General features: G+C 41.4%; 1 protein-coding gene across 1 annotated transcript in view; it reads right to left on the bottom strand.

Moving 5' to 3' along the window:
* Positions 1-18,707, bottom strand: part of adgrg7.1 (adhesion G protein-coupled receptor G7, tandem duplicate 1) — a 131,295-nt gene that overhangs the window by 81,423 nt on the left and 31,165 nt on the right. The window contains exon 4 of the mRNA XM_028799935.2: positions 14,412-14,521. Coding sequence (XP_028655768.1) covers positions 14,412-14,521 — 110 coding nt within the window. The remainder of the gene's footprint in view (positions 1-14,411; positions 14,522-18,707) is intronic.

The following is an 18,707-nucleotide window of genomic DNA, read 5'->3' as shown; positions in this document are numbered from 1 at the left end:
CTTCTTAAAGAGGGGGATCACCACCCCGGTCTGCCAATCCAGAGGCACTGTCCCTGATGTCCATGCGATGTTGCAGAGGCGTGTCAACCAAGACAGTCCTACAACATCCAGAGCCTTGAGGAACTCCGGGCGTATCTCATCCACCTCTGGGGCCCTGCCACCAAGGAGTTTTTTGACCACCTCGGTGACCTCAGTCCCAGAGATGGGGGAGCCCACCTCTGAGTCCCCAGGCTCTGCTTCCTCATTGGAAGGCATGTTAATGGGATTGAGGAGGTCTTCGAAGTACTCCCCCCACCGACCCACAACGTCCCGAGTCGAGGTCAGCAGCGCACCATCCCCACCATATACAGTGTTGACACTGCACTGCTTCCCCTTTCTGAGACGCCGGATGGTGGACCAGAATCTCCTCGAAGCCGTCTGAAAGTCGTTCTCCATGGCTACAAGAATATCTTCTGGAAATTGGATGTTAATGAAAAATCAGGTAAATTGCAAATAACCGTCTTTTAAACTTGTAATTCACTTGTAGTGTTTGACTTTCATGTGTGTCTTTTTTTCTTTCCTTCTTTTCCTAGGACATCCCTACTGGTTCAGTAGACTGTGAAATAGACATGTTGATGGTATTTGAATATTAACTGTAAGCTTTATGTAACTTTGTAGCGGATGCCACATATGCTTTATTCCAGGGGCAGTTTGCTGCCTCTTTGGGTGCATTTCAGGAAAGAAGAATACTGTAAATGTCATAACTCAGTCAGGGCGGTTAAAAACCGGAAAAGAAGGGGAGAAAGAGAGATATCTTGTGGTGGAGCAAAGAGAAGAGACGAGGTAGCGCCAAGAAAAAATATCTGCTGGAACAAGTTCTTTTTTTTGAAGACTCAGCGACACAAGGGAGACGCGTCTCTGAAGACGGTCCTTTTTTTTTTCTTCCTTTGATTTCACTGGAATACTTGGACTGGTAGGATTGAACTTTTTTGTTACCGGCTCGACGGCCGGCGTATTCCCGTATGGTTTCTCTTTGCCCTGCACAATAAGGACAGTAATTCCGTTTGGTTGAACTGGTTTCTATGATTTATGAACATTGCGCGTTTAAACCAGAAAGGAGGGGGGTTTGATTGTTATGTATTTGTTTGTTTGTTTCTTTTCATGTAAGATAATGTATGTGTTATTCTTTTGCTTCTTGTTTGTGTTGAATTATGATTTGTTGTTAATGCTAAGCTGGGACTGGTGGTGGGGAAATCAATAAAAGGACGAGCGTTGGTCACGTTGCCCGATACATTTTATATATTGAACTGCTTTACATTAGCAGTTTTCTAATCGTGCTTATCCCGGGGTTTAGTTGTTTCTCCCAGGGCAGCGGTACAGATTAGTGGTGGCCCGTACGGGGAACTGACTAGGATACATCCGCTATCTCCTTTTACGCATTTTTTCACCACCATAGTTCAGATGTCTTCTGTAGGTTTGGCGCAGGAGGCTACCGACCCAAGCGAGGGGCCGGAGATAGGGGTTGAGCTGGGCGAACATGTTACAATCAGGGCGCACGAAGGGGTTGATGAAGCAACCAGCCTATTGGATTCGCTATACATCTCTACTCCTAAGGTGCAAAGAGATGAAAACCTCCTGCCGTCGTTGTGGGGTGAGATGCAAGAACGGATAGAAGAGATGCACGATCGGATCAAGGAATTGGCGGAAGGGGCCGCTGCACGCGAAGAGGCTCTGCATGAATCATTGGAAGGCGCTATAGAAGCGATGCGCGAATATATGCAAGGTCAAGTGCGGCAGTTAGAACAACGATTGATTGCTTGTCTCCAGAGAAGGGATCAGCAATGGGAAGTCGAGCTGCAGGACGTGGTAAGGAGGAGCATGGACGCTTATTGTAAGAAATCACGGCAGTCTAACTCAATGGGAGGTACAACTTCCAGGGTCTCCCTTACTGCTGCACCTGCCGCGGCGCTACGCTTAGAATTCCCTAAATTAGAGACCTCTTGTACATCAGCAGAGGTTCTCAGATTTTTGGAACAGGCGGATTCGTTTCTAGAACTCCATCCTTTAACTGATATGGAGCTGATGGGCTTTTTAAACGCCTCACTGAGTGGTCCAGCGCGGTCATGGTGGCAGGCAGAAAAGACAAGCATAGCCGACTGGTCTTCCTTCCGTTCCGCATTTTTAGAAGCATTCTTGCTGGCGGATTATCAGGCTGAGGTGGAAGAGCAGCTAATGAACACCCGACAGGAGCCTATGCAGCCCATCAGAGACTTTGCCTACGAATATCGTGCGCTGTGTTTGAGATGGAATCCCAGTATGTCAGAAGAGGACATCGTAAGGCGGGTCCTCGGTGCTTGTAACCCGCGGCTAGCTGTGGCTTTACAGGGTATTGTGGACTCAATACAATCTCTGGTGAAAATCGGTACCTTAATAGAAAAAGACTGGGCTGCCATGAGGGGACATAAACAAAAAAATAAGGACACCTCAGGCAGTAATTTGCCCAGTGGACGGGGTCAACGACAAAAAGATCGATCCGCTGGAGCTGAGCTCACCACTGTGCGGACCCAGTTACCTTTGTTGGTTGTACCCGTGACTGTGAGGGACATCACTGGGGATGCGGTAGTAGACACTGGAAGCACGCTTATCTTAATGAAGCGCAGTTTATGGGAAAAGATTAAAAAACCCCACGAGCTGCCCAAGGCGAGTGGTACAATGAAGTTCTTCTTGGCGGACAGGAGGGCGTATGGTGATAGTGGAAAAATCCTGATGCGGTTTGCATTGCACAGTGTTTCCTGGGAGGTGGACGTGTATGTCTTAGAGGATGATTACTTGACCATGCCACTGCTTCTGGGGTTGGACTCTATTATTGCAGCAGGTATGAATTTACGGCCAAGGTCCGGAGATTACACGCTACCCGGAGGAAAGGCGTTCAGGTTCGAAGAAAGATCTCAGGAAGAGCTGCGGTGGCCAAATCTTTTTTATTATCTGGCGCAATCCGTTGCAGAGCTGAGTCCAAAAGAAACTAGCATAAGCACTCAGCCCTGGGAGGTGCGGCCTTTATTGAGAAGATGGCCTACGGTTTGGACTGATAAACTAGGGCGCACGGCAGTAGTTACTCATCATGTATATACTGTGGATGAGGTCCCTGTCCGACTTAGGGCTTACAGGGTGTCACCAATGAAGAGGAGGCTCATTAAAGAATGGGTTGACCACATGTTGGAGGACGGTATTCTTGAACCTTCATCTTCAGCTTGGGCAGCTCCTGTAGTATTGGTCCGGAAAGCGAATGGCACTTTTCGATTCTGTGTTGATTACAGGGGACTGAATGCTAAAACTCATCATGACGCCTATCCCATTCCTTTGGTGCATGAAATATTGGAATCATTGGGGGGTGCAGGTGTTTTTAGCACTCTGGATCTTCAGTCTGGATATTGGCAAGTGTGTATGGGGGAAGACAGTATAGAAAAGACCGCTGTGATCACTCCAGAAGGATTGTTTCATTTTCGGGTAATGCCCTTTAGGCTTAAAAATGCTAGAGCTTCCTTTCAGAGATTGATGGAGCAAGTGCTGAGAGGGTTGATTGGGAAGACCTGTTTTGTGTATATCGACGATATCATTGTCTTCTCTCCTTCATTGGAACAACATCTTTTGGACCTTGATGACATCTTTTACCGACTCAAACGGACTCAGCTGACCCTGAACATGAAGAAGTGCCTCTTCTTACAGTCCCACCTCACTTTCCTGGGGCATGTGGTATCAGCCGAAGGCGTCAAAGTGGACCCGGACAAGATCAATGCCATTGTGGATACCCTCCTCCTGTCAACATCAAGGCAGTGCAGCGATTTCTGGGGATGGTAGGCTGGTTCCATAAATTCATTCCTAAATTAGCTGACATCGCCGCCCCTTTACATCAGTTGACCAGAAAGGGAGTACCGTGGGAATGGACACCGGAATGCGAAGGTGCTGTTAAAAACCTCAAACAGGCACTTTTGGTACCACCCGTCCTGTCGCAGCCTGATCCATGCCTTACCTTTCAGGTGCGAACAGATGCCAGTGACTTAGGGCTTGGGGCTGTCCTCACTCAGACTAAGGATGGAGAAGAACGGGTGATTGCATATGCTTCCCGCTCCCTACGTGGCCCAGAGCTAAATTATTCAGCCTCCGAAAAAGAATGTCTGGCAGTAGTTTGGGCTGGGGAGAAGTGGCGACATTTTCTTGAAGGGGTTCTGTTTGAAGTATATACTGACCACCGTGCCCTGGTATGGGCTTTTAATTGCCCCAAGACCTCATCCAGATTGACCCGGTGGGTTTTGCGGCTTCAACAATTTACTTTTAGAGTGTTTTACCGGAAGGGATGTGGAAATGTGGTACCAGATGCACTTTCCCGGATTCTGGAACCACCAATAACTTCAGCTGTGGCTCCCGTATCGACGCAATGGACGGACCTACCTCTGGACCTTCAGGACATAGTTCGAGCTCAGTCCATCAGTCCTGTTTGTCAGGAGGCACGGAATAATTCCATAAAGCGAAAGGGTCACATTACCTTTCAGGAGCTTCAGGGGGTGTTATATCGCTGTGTGCCATCCAGAATGGGAGGAAACAAATACCAACTTGTTGTCCCGGAATCACATGTGCCTGAGTTCCTTGCTTATTTCCACGATAGTCCTTTTGGGGGCCATCTTGGCCGGCTAAAGATGCTGAAAAGGATATTAGAGGTAGCCTGGTGGCCAACGGTGAGGAAGGAGGTTTGGAAACATGTAAAGACTTGTATTATTTGTCAGCAGTACAAGAACCCACCTGGTTTTCCAGCAGGACCTCTTCAGTCCACAACAGTAAAAGACCCTGGAGAAGCTTGGGGGGTCGATCTAATGGGACCTCTCCTAGTCAGTAAAATGAAAAAAACTTATTTAATGGTGGCAGTAGACTATTTTACTAAATGGGTAGAGCTGTTTGCCTTGCATGACGCCAAAACATCTCACATTTGCTCAATCCTCAGAAGTGAACTTTTCACCCGCTGGGGAGTTCCCAGATGTATCATTACAGATAGGGGGCCACAATTCACAAGCTCAGAGATGGACCGCTTTTTGGTGGATTGGGGTGTACAGCACAAGAAGACCACAGCATATCATCCTCAGGCTAACCTCTCAGAACGAGTGAACCGAAATTTGAAGACTATGCTGGCTTCCTATGTTGGGAACCGTCATCAAGACTGGGATCAAAATCTTCCTGAACTACACTTGGCCCTGAACTCTGCCTTTCATGAGGGTACCGGTGATCTCCTGTGCAATTAGCTCTTGGAAGACAAATTTTTGGGCCGTTAGAACGATATATCACTCCCCCCTGTCCTGATACTATGTCATACCAGCAAGTACATCTGTTAGAACTTTTAAAGGAACAAGTTAGGGAACGGGTGGTGAAATCCCAGGCCAAACAGGCAAGATATTACAATAAACGGAGAAGAGTAGTTCTCTATTCTGTAGGCGACCGGGTATGGTTGAAGGCGCATCCCTTTTCTAAGGCTTCAACTAAATTTGCTGTGAAGCTAGCTCCGAAGTGGTTCGGCCCAGCTACAGTACTTAGCAAATTAGGTCCTGTTAATTACCGCGTTCAATGGGCAACTGACTCTGGGGTAAAAACAGATAGAGTGCATGTGACCAACATGAAGCTCTATTTTGGCCCTTCACTTGGTCTGGGGGCGGGGAATATGTAGCGGATGCCACATGTGCTTTATACCAGGGGCAGTTTGCTGCCTCTTTGGGTGCATTTCAGGAAAGAAGAATACTGTAAATATACCTTTAAGGGGGAGGTCATAACTCGGTCAGGGCGGTTAAAAACCGGAAAAGAAGGGGAGAAAGAGAGACATCTTGTGGTGGAGCAAAGAGAAGAGACGAGGTAGCGCCAAGAAAAAATATCTGCTGGAACAAGTTCTTTTTTTTGAAGACTCAGCGACACAAGGGAGACGCGTCTCTGAAGACGGACCTTTTTTTTTTTCTTCCTTTGATTTCACTGGAATACTTGGACTGGTAGGATTGAACTTTTTTGTTACCGGCTTGACGGCCGGCGTATTCCCATATGGTTTCTCTTTGCCCTGCACAATAAGGACAGTAATTCCGTTTGGTTGAACTGGTTTCTATGATTTATGAACATTGCGAGTTTAAACCAGAAAGGAGGGGGGTTTGATTGTTATGTATTTGTTTGTTTCTTTCTTTTCATGTAAGATAATATATGTGTTATTCTTTTGCTTCTTCTTTGTGTTGTAATATGATTTGTTGTTAATGCTAAGCTGGGACTGGTGGTGGGGAAATCAATAAAAGGACGAGCGTTGGTCACGTTGCCCAATAGATTTTATATATTGAACTGCTTTACATTAGCAGTTTTCTAATCGTGCTTATCCCGGGGTTTAGTTGTTTCTCCCAGGGCAGCAGTACAACTTTACATTTGTGTTTAGATTATGTAGGATTTCAGTACTTTTTCTCTTATTCTCTCTAAGTCTGCTCTTTATCTGACCAGGAGGAACCCTTTGACTTTACTGGCAGTCTTTAAAGATGCTGATAATATATATATATATATATATATATATATATATATATATATATATATATATATATATATATAATTTTTTTTTTTTTTGTTTTTTTTTGTTTTTTTTTTTCTTCATGTGTGGCATACCTTTAATTGTGGCATTCATTTAATGTGTCCTCCACTATTAATGACACCCCTTATAAAAATGTTAATTTTAAAAATATTTATTTCTTGATGAGGGCTTTGTTTTTCTTTGAATTAAATTGTTTCAATTAAAAGTCTGATGTTTCTAATATTTTCAGTACAAGGTGACATTTCTTCAGCAAACAGGGATTTTTTTTCTAACCTTTCTTACTAATTTTTACAAGGGGTGCCAATAATAATGGAGAGCTCTGTATTTATCCTTTTTATCTTAGGATGACATGTCTGTGAGTTGCACATTATTTTAGGTAGTGTCCAGATTGGTGTATTCATAATACTGTACTCTGAAATAGATGTATTCTAAAAAACTAGATAACCACCAACGAGAGTTTTTGTAATGAACCACAGAGTAATTCTCACAGTTTGAACTCGAGTCCAAAGTGTACACTTTTATGAGAAAATAGGAGTGTTCAGACCAAAACCAGATAGCTTGCACAAGACAAATGCTACATATTACAATTCGATGTGTCTATTTCTGTGTGTGTCCACAGTGACTGTGTGGTTGCAGTGGGGCAGCTGACTCGAGAACAAGGGGCTCAGGATTTTGTGGCTGCAGAGATCAGTAGGGACTCCAGGAGGACTCAACATGAAAAACTGTTGGAGTTCATCATAAAGGGCCATGGAACAGATGATCACTTGCTGGTAACTTATAGTTCAGATAACAAGTAAAACTTTGTTATTGTAATATATAGCAAAGCGCTATGTTGACTTTATAGCACCAAACTCTTGTATTTGCTTGTCCAACAGGCTGTTGTATCTGAAAATGTGTCATCAAAATGGTTTAAAAAATTGTGACGATCCTAAAGGTCACCGGGTAATGACCTCTATACAGTAGAAGATGAGGAGCTGACAGATGGCCTCTACAACTACCTGATGAAGTGCTGTCAAGAGCTGTAGGCACTTTTGAAAAGATCGACAGTGTTCACATCATTCTGGATGTGCTGATGCTGGAGGCTCATTTGGCTTCAGTGAATCTCTGATGAGTACAGAAAGTGTCTCCATGAGTAAGAAGCAGAAGGTCTGTTCATTGATGGACCAGCAGACAGTGAGTGGGATGTCATGTGGTGTTGGGGAGAGGCAGTCCTTTCTTTTTATTTTCATCACCATTCTTCTGTTAATCAGAATACCATTTTACTTGTAGTGAATTTAGACAGGAATATAAACTAAATACATATAAATGTAAATATATATTTAAAGTGAAATTTAAAACACGCATTAATACACTTTTAGTATTGATAAAAGTAAATCTTTTTTTTTTTTTAAAGTGAGCGAAGAGTTTGATAAACTTGAGCTTCAACTGTTGGAGTACAAAGACAGACCGCAGCACTGAGGCATCTCAACTTGGGATTCCATCTCAGCCGCTCCTCTAATAAACGTGTCCCTTTCTTTATTTGTCTTTTGCCTTTTTATTTCTGGGTGTTAAACTGACTGTGCATAATAGAGTCGTATATATTTGATTTAACTATTGATGTAAATAATAAAGGACACTTTGTTGATTAAGTTCTGTATATTTGAAATGGTCTGTGTATCTGTTTTTAACCAATTCATGCCATTCTTTAATTTTTATAACTGCAGTGTACAGTTTTATTACTTTTGTGAACATTACAAGCAAACGTGTCTATCCCCATTACATATTACAGTATTTATATGTAATATATAGAAGTGGGCGTACTTTATTATAGTGCTTTAGTTTGTTAGAATGCACAAAGAGGATGAATTTTTCTTTCAGTTCAACTGACCCATCATTATTGTTAATTGTAAATATTTCTTGAAATGGTTGTACAGTTTATACTGAATAATTTATTAATAAAATTTTGTTTTTGGTAGTGACAATCCTGAGTGTTTTAATTTGTGCTGACCCAATCAACTCGCGTATTAACACAACTAGAACTGATAGATTTGAGCAGAGCCTCCACTTGTATGAACACTGTCTACAAATGGCACTTTGCTGGACTCTCCGGTAATCCCACAGGATACAATGCCTTGAAAACTGAGCATCCTGATCAAGACTTTGCTGTTCACTTACAGTCTAAAACAATAAGGCTCTTACTTATCTTTATTTAGGAGTCACATTTTCAATACAAGAAATACTGAATTATTTTGGGCAAGAAAAAATGTTTTGTGTAACAGAAACATGTAAATACATGTCAAAATGTCAACATAAACACTGTATGAAATGTATGTTTACTATCCTTGCTGTGCTGATGCAGATTTAGTACACGTCCAATGTGTGATTTGTTTTGAAACAGTCACCAAAACACTGCATTACCTTGCTATTGGGACAGTAGAAGTTTGTTTGTGCACTTTTCTTAGAATATTGTTTCTGTTGCTTGCATATGTGAAGATTTACTGTTCTTAAACCATAACTCACAGCTAGAACCTTGTTATTCTAAGGTCTTGACATTAAGTGTGTGTCAGTGTTTATGTGTGCGTGTGTGTGTGTGTGTGTATATATATATATATATATATATATATATATATATATATATATATATATATATATATATACATATACAGTTAGGTCCATAAATATTTGGACAGAGACAACTTTTTTCTAATTTTGGTTCTGTACGTTAAAAACAATGAATTTTAAATGAAACAACTCAGATGCAGTTGAAGTGCAGACTTTCAGCTTTAATTCAGTGGGGTGAACAAAACGATTGTGTGATCACTGCGAAAACAGAAAAAACCCAACCGAGAAATTGCTACAATATTACGAGTGGCAAAATTTACAGTTTGGTACATCCTTAGAAAGAAAGCAAGCACTGGTGAACTCAGCAACGCAAAAAGACCTGGACGTCCACGGAAGACAACAGTGGTGGATGATCGCAGAAACATTTCCATGGTGAAGAGAAACCCCTTCACAACAGCCAACCAAGTCAACACTCTCCAGGGGGTAGGCATATCGATATCCAAGTCTACCATAAAGAGAAGACTGCATGAAAGTAAACACAGAGGGTGCACTGCAAGGTACAAGCCACTCATAAGCCTCAAGAATAGAAAGGCTAGATTGGACTTTGCTAAAGAACATCTAAAAAAGCCAGCACAGTTCTGGAAAAACATTGTTTGGACAGATGAAACCAAGATTAACCTCTACCAGAATGATAGCAAGAAAAAAGTATGGAGAAGGCGTGGAACAGCTCATTATCCAAAGTATAGCACATCATCTGTAAAACACGGTTAAGGCAGTGTGATGACTTGGGCGTGCATAGCTGCCAGTAGCACTGGGACACTAGTGTTTATTGATGATGTGACACAGGACAGAAGCAGCCGAATGAATTCTGAGGTGTTCAGAGACATGCGGTCTGCTCAAATCCAGCTAAATGCAGTCAAATTGATTGGGCGGTGTTTCATGATCCGGATGGACAATGACCCAAAACATACAGCCAAAGCAACCCAGGAGTTTATTAAAGCAAAGAAGTGGAAAATTCTTGAATGGCCAAGTCGGTCACCTGATCGTAACCCAATTGAGCATGCATTTCACTTGTTGAAGACTAAACTTCAGACAGAAAGGCCCACAAACAAACAGCAGCTGAAAGCCGCTGTAGTAAATGCCTGACAGAGCATTAAAAAGGAGGAAACCCAGCATCTGGTGATGTCCAGGAGTTCAAGACTTCAGGCTGTCATTGCCAGCAAAGGGTTTTCAACCAAGTATTAGAAATTAACATTTTATTTCCAGTTATTTAATTTGTCCAATTACTTTTGAGCCCCTGAAATGAAGGGATTGTGTTAAAAAAATGCTTTAGTTGCCTCACATTTTTATGCAATCATTTTTTTCACTCCACTGAATTAAAGCTGAAAGTCTGCATTTCAACTGCATTTGAGTTGTTTCATTTAAAATTCATTGTGGTCATGTACAGAACCAAAATTAGAAACAAGTTGTCTCTGTCCAAATATTTATGGGCCTAACTGTATATATACTGTATATATAAACTGCTCAAAAAATTAAAGGAACACATTGAAAACACGAGATCTCAATGGGAAAAAAATCCTTCTGGATATCTCTACTGATATGGACTGATATGGTGATGTGTTAGGGATGAAAGGATGGAAATGAAAATGATCAACTACAGAGAGAGGGCTGAATTCAAAGACAACCTGAAAATCAAGGAGAAAAAATGATGCGACAGGCAGGTGAGTCCATTTGCCAAAATTTCATTGCAGCAACTCCAAATCATGCTCAGTAGTTTGTATGGCCCCCATGTGCTTGTATGCATGCCCGACAATGTCCTAATGAGAGGACAGATGGTGTCCTGGGGGATCTCCTCCCAGATCTGGACCAGGGCATCACTGAGCTCCTGGGCAGTCTAAAGTGCAACCTGGTGGCGTCAGATGGACTGAAACATAATGTCTATTGGATTGAGGTCAGGTGAGTGAGCATGGGGGCCAGTCAATGGTATCAATTCCTTCATCCTCTCGCCACATGAGGCTGGGCATTGTCGTGCATCCCGATACCTAATGTCAGTCAAGGTGCCGTTGTCTAGCCTGTAGAGGTCTGTATGTCCCTCCATGGATATGCCTCCCCAGACCATCACTGACCCACCACCAAACCAGTCGTGCTGAATGATGTCACAGGCAGCAGAACGTTCTCCACGGCTTCTCCAGTCCCTTTCATGTCTGTCACATGTGCTTAGGGTGAACCTGCTCTCATCTGTGAAAAGCACAGGGCACCAGTGGTGGACCTGCCAATTCTGGTACTCTATGGCAAATGTCAATCAAGCTCCACGGTGCCGGGTGGGCAGTAAGCACATGGCCTAGTAGACAATGTCGGGCCCTCAGGCCACCTTTATGAAGTCTGTTTCTGATTGTTTGGTCACAGACATTCACACCAGTGGCCTGCTGGTGGTCATTTTGTAGGCTCTGCCAGTGCTCATCCTGTTCCTCCTTGCCCAAAGAAGCAGATACCGGTGGGTCCTGCTGATGGGTTAAGGACCTTCTACGAGGGGCACTGTCCAGCTCTCCTAGAGGAACTGCCTGTCTGTCTCCTGGAATCTCCTCCGTGCCCTTGAGACTGTGCTGGGAGACACAGCAAACCTTCTTGAAATGCCACAAGGTGCCATCCTGAAGAAGTTGGACTACCTGTGCCAGCTCTGTAGGGTCCAGGTGTGGCCTCAGGCTACCAGTAGTGACACTGACCATAGACAAATGCAAAACGAGTGACAAAACAGATGACGAGGGAAAAATGTCAGTGGCCTCCCTCCACCTGTTAAACCATTCATTCCTGTTTTGGGGGTCGTCTCATTGTTGCCCCTCTAGTGCACCAAAGCAGCTGAAACTGATGAACAAGCTCTGCTCTGCTACTTCACTGAGCACATCAATAGCCCAGAAGTGTCATTGACTTGACACTATACTCTCATTCAAAAGGGTTCCTTTAATTTTTTGAGCAGTATATTTATATATATACATTGATATAAACCAGTTTTTCAGAATAAACCTTTGACAAACATTAAAAAAATGCTTTACCAGAAATATCATTGCCAAAATAAATTCCCAGCTGTTCAGATTGAATTAATTAATGGCTATGACTTGACAGACTCAGTGTAGTGTGGGCTAAAATGAGCAGTAAAGTGGAGTCATTTACAGCTGTACAGGTTGTTATGTCAGGGCCAACTGGAGTATACAGACTGTGTGCTATTAATATGCTGTTTGCTTGTGTAGTCATTTAGGATGATGCCCAGCTGAACTATCTGCCATCTCTAACTTGTTACCAGTCGTGATGCTGATGCCCATCAGTGCCTGTTGTACAGTTGGACTCCTGACCTCCTTCAGTCTCAGAGACCCTAAAGACAGGCTGATGTGTTCAGCACACCACTAAGACCTGATGGAGTCAAATGGAGGATAAATGAGATATGAACTACAAACAAACATCTGTCATGTTTTAATCTCTAAATGTAACTTTTGCATAAATAATATGTATTATAATAAACATATATTTGATGATCTTAAAGAGGTATTTAAAATCCCAAAAGTAATAAAGATCCAAAAAAGTCAAATAATTGAATACCCACATTAACAGGTGCACAGTCACAAAAACTGCAAAATTATTACTCTTTTTAAGGCATAATATTTGCTCTTCACAGATCGTTTAACATAGTAAACTTCATTATAAAAATAATACTTGAAATGTGACTATTAGCACTATGATAACTGTGTTTCTTACATTTAACATTGATAACATGTAAAGACAGCCAATGGATTCTTTAAAGTCACAATTTTATTTCCAGCTTTCTTAACGTTGTCTATTCCCTGATACCTGAACGTGAGAGTGTCAAGTATGTGATTTGTAATATTCTGTAATCATAATACAACTAAAAACAAACTTGAATACGAGATCCACAGGCAAGAAACTCACTAGAGCTGCTGGTGTGTTGAGAACAGACATGAAGACCGCAGAATATTTGACACAAATCAGCAAACAAAGAACAGAGGCTGATCTGTGGGCACAAGGGGCTACAATGGAATATTAGGAATAAATAAATAAACGTGGATAAATAGTAATGAAAGTGACAAAACACATTTTAGGGTTGTGCATTATAGAAGTAAAGATTTAACTCCGACAGTTTATTCAACGTTTAAAATTGTAATACATTTATAGCCCGTCTTTAAGGTGACCCTTTAAATAAAGGCGACTATTTCATTTTGACATATGAGTAAACAACAACAGTCAAACATTTGTTTTAATCTGACTGACTCAAAGCCCACACTTAAGTCAACGTCAATCCGTTAAAATTAGGCGGACACAAATTTGTATTGTTATGTTCATTTATATTTTCTTCAGACGTTGTTTAGTAACGATAAATATCTCATATTCAAACTTTTATTATCATTATTTTTTCAAAACCATTAATTATAAATGACGGTGGTAAAAATACACTGCAGTCTTAATAATGCACTCGACAAAGTACTATAGTGTAAAATAGTGGCACTTGTAGACTATCGTTGCAGATGTATTTTACGAATATACACTCCGTCTCTTGCAGTCACTTTATCTTGACCATCCACCTTTAGAAATTATCTTACACGTCCTCCTTTAGAAATTACTCCCACCTTTCTTTTTACGTATCCATAAAGCAATTGGCTAAAGTGGGACATGAATGACAAATAACACCGATTAGCGATTTGTTAACCAAAAAGGTGATTGACCGCGAAATTTAAATTTTCGATAGGCTGATCAGTGCCTGATGTACGCAAATTTAATATATGATTGGCTGAAGTCGAAAATGATATTCACGCCCATTTTACTCCGTTCTGCAGCAATATCTACTTGGAGAGGATGGTGACTCTGACACTCATTCCACCCTTCCCTGTACTTCCGCCTTGGCGACTACCCAATCAGCACTCTCCCCAGCAATGATGTCCTTTATTAAAGAGTGCCCCATACATGCGCACTTCACCAGAAGACACACATACATGGACACATGGACACACACAGGGGTTTTATTAAAGAGGATGCCAGGAACTACCTAGCAGTAGGAAGATGGTGCTGACTGAGCATGGCTGATAAAAATACTTAAGAGCAATACACTTTAAACTAACCATCTCTCCTAAATGATACCATGTCTGTAGTGGTACCACAAATATTTCAAGCAAGCATACTTTTGAACAGTTTAATATATTGGTATAGCTGTGGTAGTGCAAAGGTACTTGTCACTGAATTGAATCAATGCAAACTATGTTTTACATGAAGTATCGAGTTTTAAAAATATTACCTGCTCCACAAGCCTGTCTAGGCCCTCATTGCAGTCCATGAGAACTGGTTCACTTAAAGTTAGAACTCCAGCTTCAAGAAGACAACGCCGGGTTGCTTTTGGAATGCCAGCTAAAAAACATACATTAACATGAACATGTTGGTAATACTGTATCTCCACTGCTGGTTTAATGTACCAGTTGTACAAAATCATTTTTGAGAAACAATCCATTTTTCTTTATATTGCTGTAAGGAAACTTCTTATTTTTTGAGGTAATGAATTTCTAACTGGCAGAGGTTACACACCCTCTCCACTAAGTAAAACCACTAACAAATTTAACACATCATTAATATCTACTGTATATAAAAAGTTATATGGGCTATGGAGCCCATGAACTAGAAATGGATTAAGCAGCTTTCATATTGTTATGCTATATTATAACTAGCCAAGCAACCAAACTAGAAGCAAAATCAAGATCAAAGAGATATGATCCCATGGTGTCGTTAAAATCAAATAAAAAATGTCAACATAATCTTGCCCTCAGAAGAGAACAAAGACAGTATTCTATTTTATTGGCAAAGAGACTGAAATTCAACCAACAGTAGACATCTGACAAAGCTTGACTTGCTAGCTCCTTTCATGCAAAATGATGCTTGCTCTGTAATGTATGTAAAGTATGTGCATGTGTTGCAATGACAACCACAGCATGGCAACACTGACATCATTACTCTGCAATGCCTCCAGGATACAAATATTCTCAAAACAATGGTGAAACAAAATGACAAAACAAAAAAGAATTTAGAATGTGCTCCACCTCCATGCCTTCCTATTAACTTTCTCAAGGCCAATTTTCATTTCTGTTCAGTTCATGATTAAGGCCTCTTCCTCCCAAAAGACTCTATGTTTTAAACATCATCCTAGGGTCACTTATAGCCAACCCAGGGTAAGGAGTGTAAGATTTGCTCTTTTTTCTTTGGCTACACTTACACCAAGCTTGAGCTTCCTTTACAGTCTCAAGAGTCATTGACCTATTGGGCTCTTAAAAGCCTTAAAAGAAGAAAGGCATCAGTGCAGCTCCTCATCTGCATATTTTAAGGGGGAAATATGGTCCCCTTTAAAAGTACCAGCCTCAGAGTACCACCCTCACTGACATGCTCTGAAATGGTCACATGATCCCTGTATTTCAGACTAGGATCAATGTGCATTGACTTATTATTCAGGTTGTCTTGTGGCTACTTGCCAGCCCTCAATGATTACTCTCACGTCTTTGTAGTACTAGGGTGTTGTACCGTGTTAGCCATTAAGGTGTCATTTTGCTTGGCTTTTCTCATGTCTTTGGTAATGGGTTAGTCACCCCTGGCATCTGCTGGACTTACTGCCTTCTATTGTGCACAGAAAACATTGCATTTTTCTTTCAAGGGTATCCCGTGCAATGGCACTGTTACACAGCACCTGGAGCCATACCCGAACAACCAGGAGATGGGAGAATAGACAAACAGACAATATAATGACTATTAAAAAAAAAGCAGAATTCTAGTTTATTCCAGACATGCCATCAACTATTTACAATAATGCCTTGCAAATATATACAGTTCAATGCAAGAACATTAACAAAAACAAGAAAAATAAGTGCAGGTGCGGTATGCAATAATTACAGTTACTCCAAAGCAGAAAGTGATTAGAAAAAAATCCAACAAAAATAAACAAAATGAATTTCCTTCCTCCTTCTTCATCTTTAGACAGTTCAAAAAGGGCAGAAAGAAAATTAATCAAAAACAAAAACTGAAAACATTATACACAAAGACAATGATGAAAAAATGAGCACCCACAAACACATTACTTTCACCCAAAAATATATACAAATCAGAAGTAAGCTCTCCTCACCATTATTTACTTCTCTCTGCTCTATCTGCTCAGCATTAAAGAAGATTTTGCAATGCCAAATAACGGTCAAAAGATGACCCCTGGCTGTCTGGACTTCAGTTTAATACTGTGTGACAGATGGCCGGGGTCCATGCCTGGCCAGGACGCCCCTTCACCACATCTGCCAGGGGGACAAGGGTGGGAACCCCAGTATCTCCCCCTGGATGCTAGATGGCAACCTCCTTGGGTTGCAGCGGTGCCTTGAGCTCCCCCAGGGCTTCATGGGGGTTGGAGTTCTGTGCAGCTATGTGGGGTTCCACAGGCGCCGCCAGGGGGTACTGCAGCAGGAGCGGCTGGCCCCTTTTGGGCACTGATTTCTCCTTACAAGCACCTGGAGCATTTCCGGGTACCCAATATAAGGCAGCCAGCGACCACCACTCAGCGGCCAGAGTCGGGTGGGAGGAGGACAAGGTTGCTTGAGAGGAGTGGTGGTGCCAAGGAGAAGAAAGTGCTTTTGCTTTACTGGTGTGCTTAGTGTTTGGGACTGTGTTGTGTCTGTGGGCACGGGGAAGGCATAGCCCACAGATGAAGAAAAAAAAAAGTTCTTTGTTTATTTTACACGTGCCTCCCGTGTCCAATCTGTGTCGGGTCGGGCGATATATAGCATCCTCTTACAACTGCTAGCGTGTTTGCCTGTCCAATCATTGTTTATGTCTTCTGGATACCCCCAATAATAAAATGTCATTAAGTCATGCACCCCACATCCTCCCCTAATTAGATACCATGTCACTCCATTTCACTTACTTTCTTTCTTTGCATGCATTCTCTCTCTGCCAGCAGAGTCTTATTCGCAGTGCTCTGCTCTTGCCTTTCTGCAGCGGCTTTGGGCATGCATTTTGCCAGCAGGCTGATTCCTCTTGAAAGTACGCCTATGGATAAAATAGCAGCTTTGGACATGAGCCTCTGGGTAGTGCCAGTTCAAACCAAGAGAAGCCCAGAAAATCCCAGAGAAGACTTCAGACTCGCAGGCCTTCGGGTAAAGGGGCAACTCAGAAGGGTTCACCAATCGCCAGTGCGGGAATACCGTACCACTGCATTCTCACTCATGGGGTTCTAAAAACTGTGATGATAGCTATATAAAACCCTATTTTTAAAGAGTCTGTAGACTCGACTTATCACACACCCTCTTTCTCTTGTGTTTTTTTTCTTGCATCTCGTGTATTTTGCCTTTTTTTTATTCTACTTTCCATGAAATTCTGCTTTCTCTTGTAAATATAGGAGGGCGTTCTTCATTAAAATAAGTCCTGTTACTCCTTAAACCTTTTACAACATCTATCCTATCTTGCAAAAGTCATATTTTCACTTTCTTCTAATATCTGAATTATACTGGAAAAAGCTGAAATTTAAACACATTGAACATGTTATCTGATATCTGTCAAACATGTAATGCTTTATGCTTATGTCAATCATCACAAATAAAGGTTCTTAGAGATATTTAAGTCATAGAGCAAGTAAAGATGTGCTGTAGGGCTCAATTATTAACAATGAATTATCATTTTCTTTTCAAGGGTACCATGAGTCTAACGATGGACATAGAACCCTTTTTACCTGAAGTAATACGGACTGATGTTACCTTGGATCTCTGAAAACTCAGATAAAATGGATGGCTGTGTTTCTCCCCAGTTTAACTGTTTGATAGCTTCTAGTTTTACTTGTAAGTAGACCACAACATGATTCTTTTTCTCACTCATTGTGATATTCAAGACGAAGATGTAATAAACAACAAGAAATGTATAAACACAAAAATCCTCAGTGAAAAAAATTGTAGAGCATTTTTTGCTTGGGTCTGCTGTCGTAATTGTACCTTTTTCATCTACTGTACATAAGTATTGTTTTTTCATTATCTTATACAATGAATTTCTATCTAAAGATATTCAATGCACTTTTTCACTATGAGAGGATGCCAAATAAAGGAATTATTAGAAGATATAAAATAGTGTATGTCCGTCTTGTAGAAAGATCATAATTTGACCCACTATTCATGTGTTCAGGGGAAAAGATCAGACCATGATCAATTTTTATGTAAAATGAATTATAATTCTTAGGTGGTTGATTATATTTCATGTTTTGCCCTTTTCAGAATGGGAATAATTGAGATTTTAAAGCCTAGAAAAAACAGTTTTTATACTCTTGTTTTTATAGTTATTAAATTGATTTGCTTTGATATATTTGATCATATACACTGTTCAGTGTTTTAAAGATTTTAAGTTAACTAACAGTAATAACTACAACAGTAAATCAGCATGGTGTTATTATGATGTTACTATGGGTAGGGATGCTGCAGTGACCGGCCAATGTCTGTGTGGAGTCTCCCTTTGCTTGGTCTGTGTGATTTTCTCTGCATACTCTTTGGCCAATCTTTCACATTCCAAAAGCAGGAATGGGCGTGAAAAA

The sequence above is a fragment of the Erpetoichthys calabaricus genome, chromosome 4, assembly GCF_900747795.2.
Source record: "Erpetoichthys calabaricus chromosome 4, fErpCal1.3, whole genome shotgun sequence".
Lineage (NCBI taxonomy): Eukaryota > Metazoa > Chordata > Cladistia > Polypteriformes > Polypteridae > Erpetoichthys > Erpetoichthys calabaricus.
Note: the sequence above shows the minus strand (reverse complement) of the source record. Positions and strands in the feature narration are given on the sequence as shown.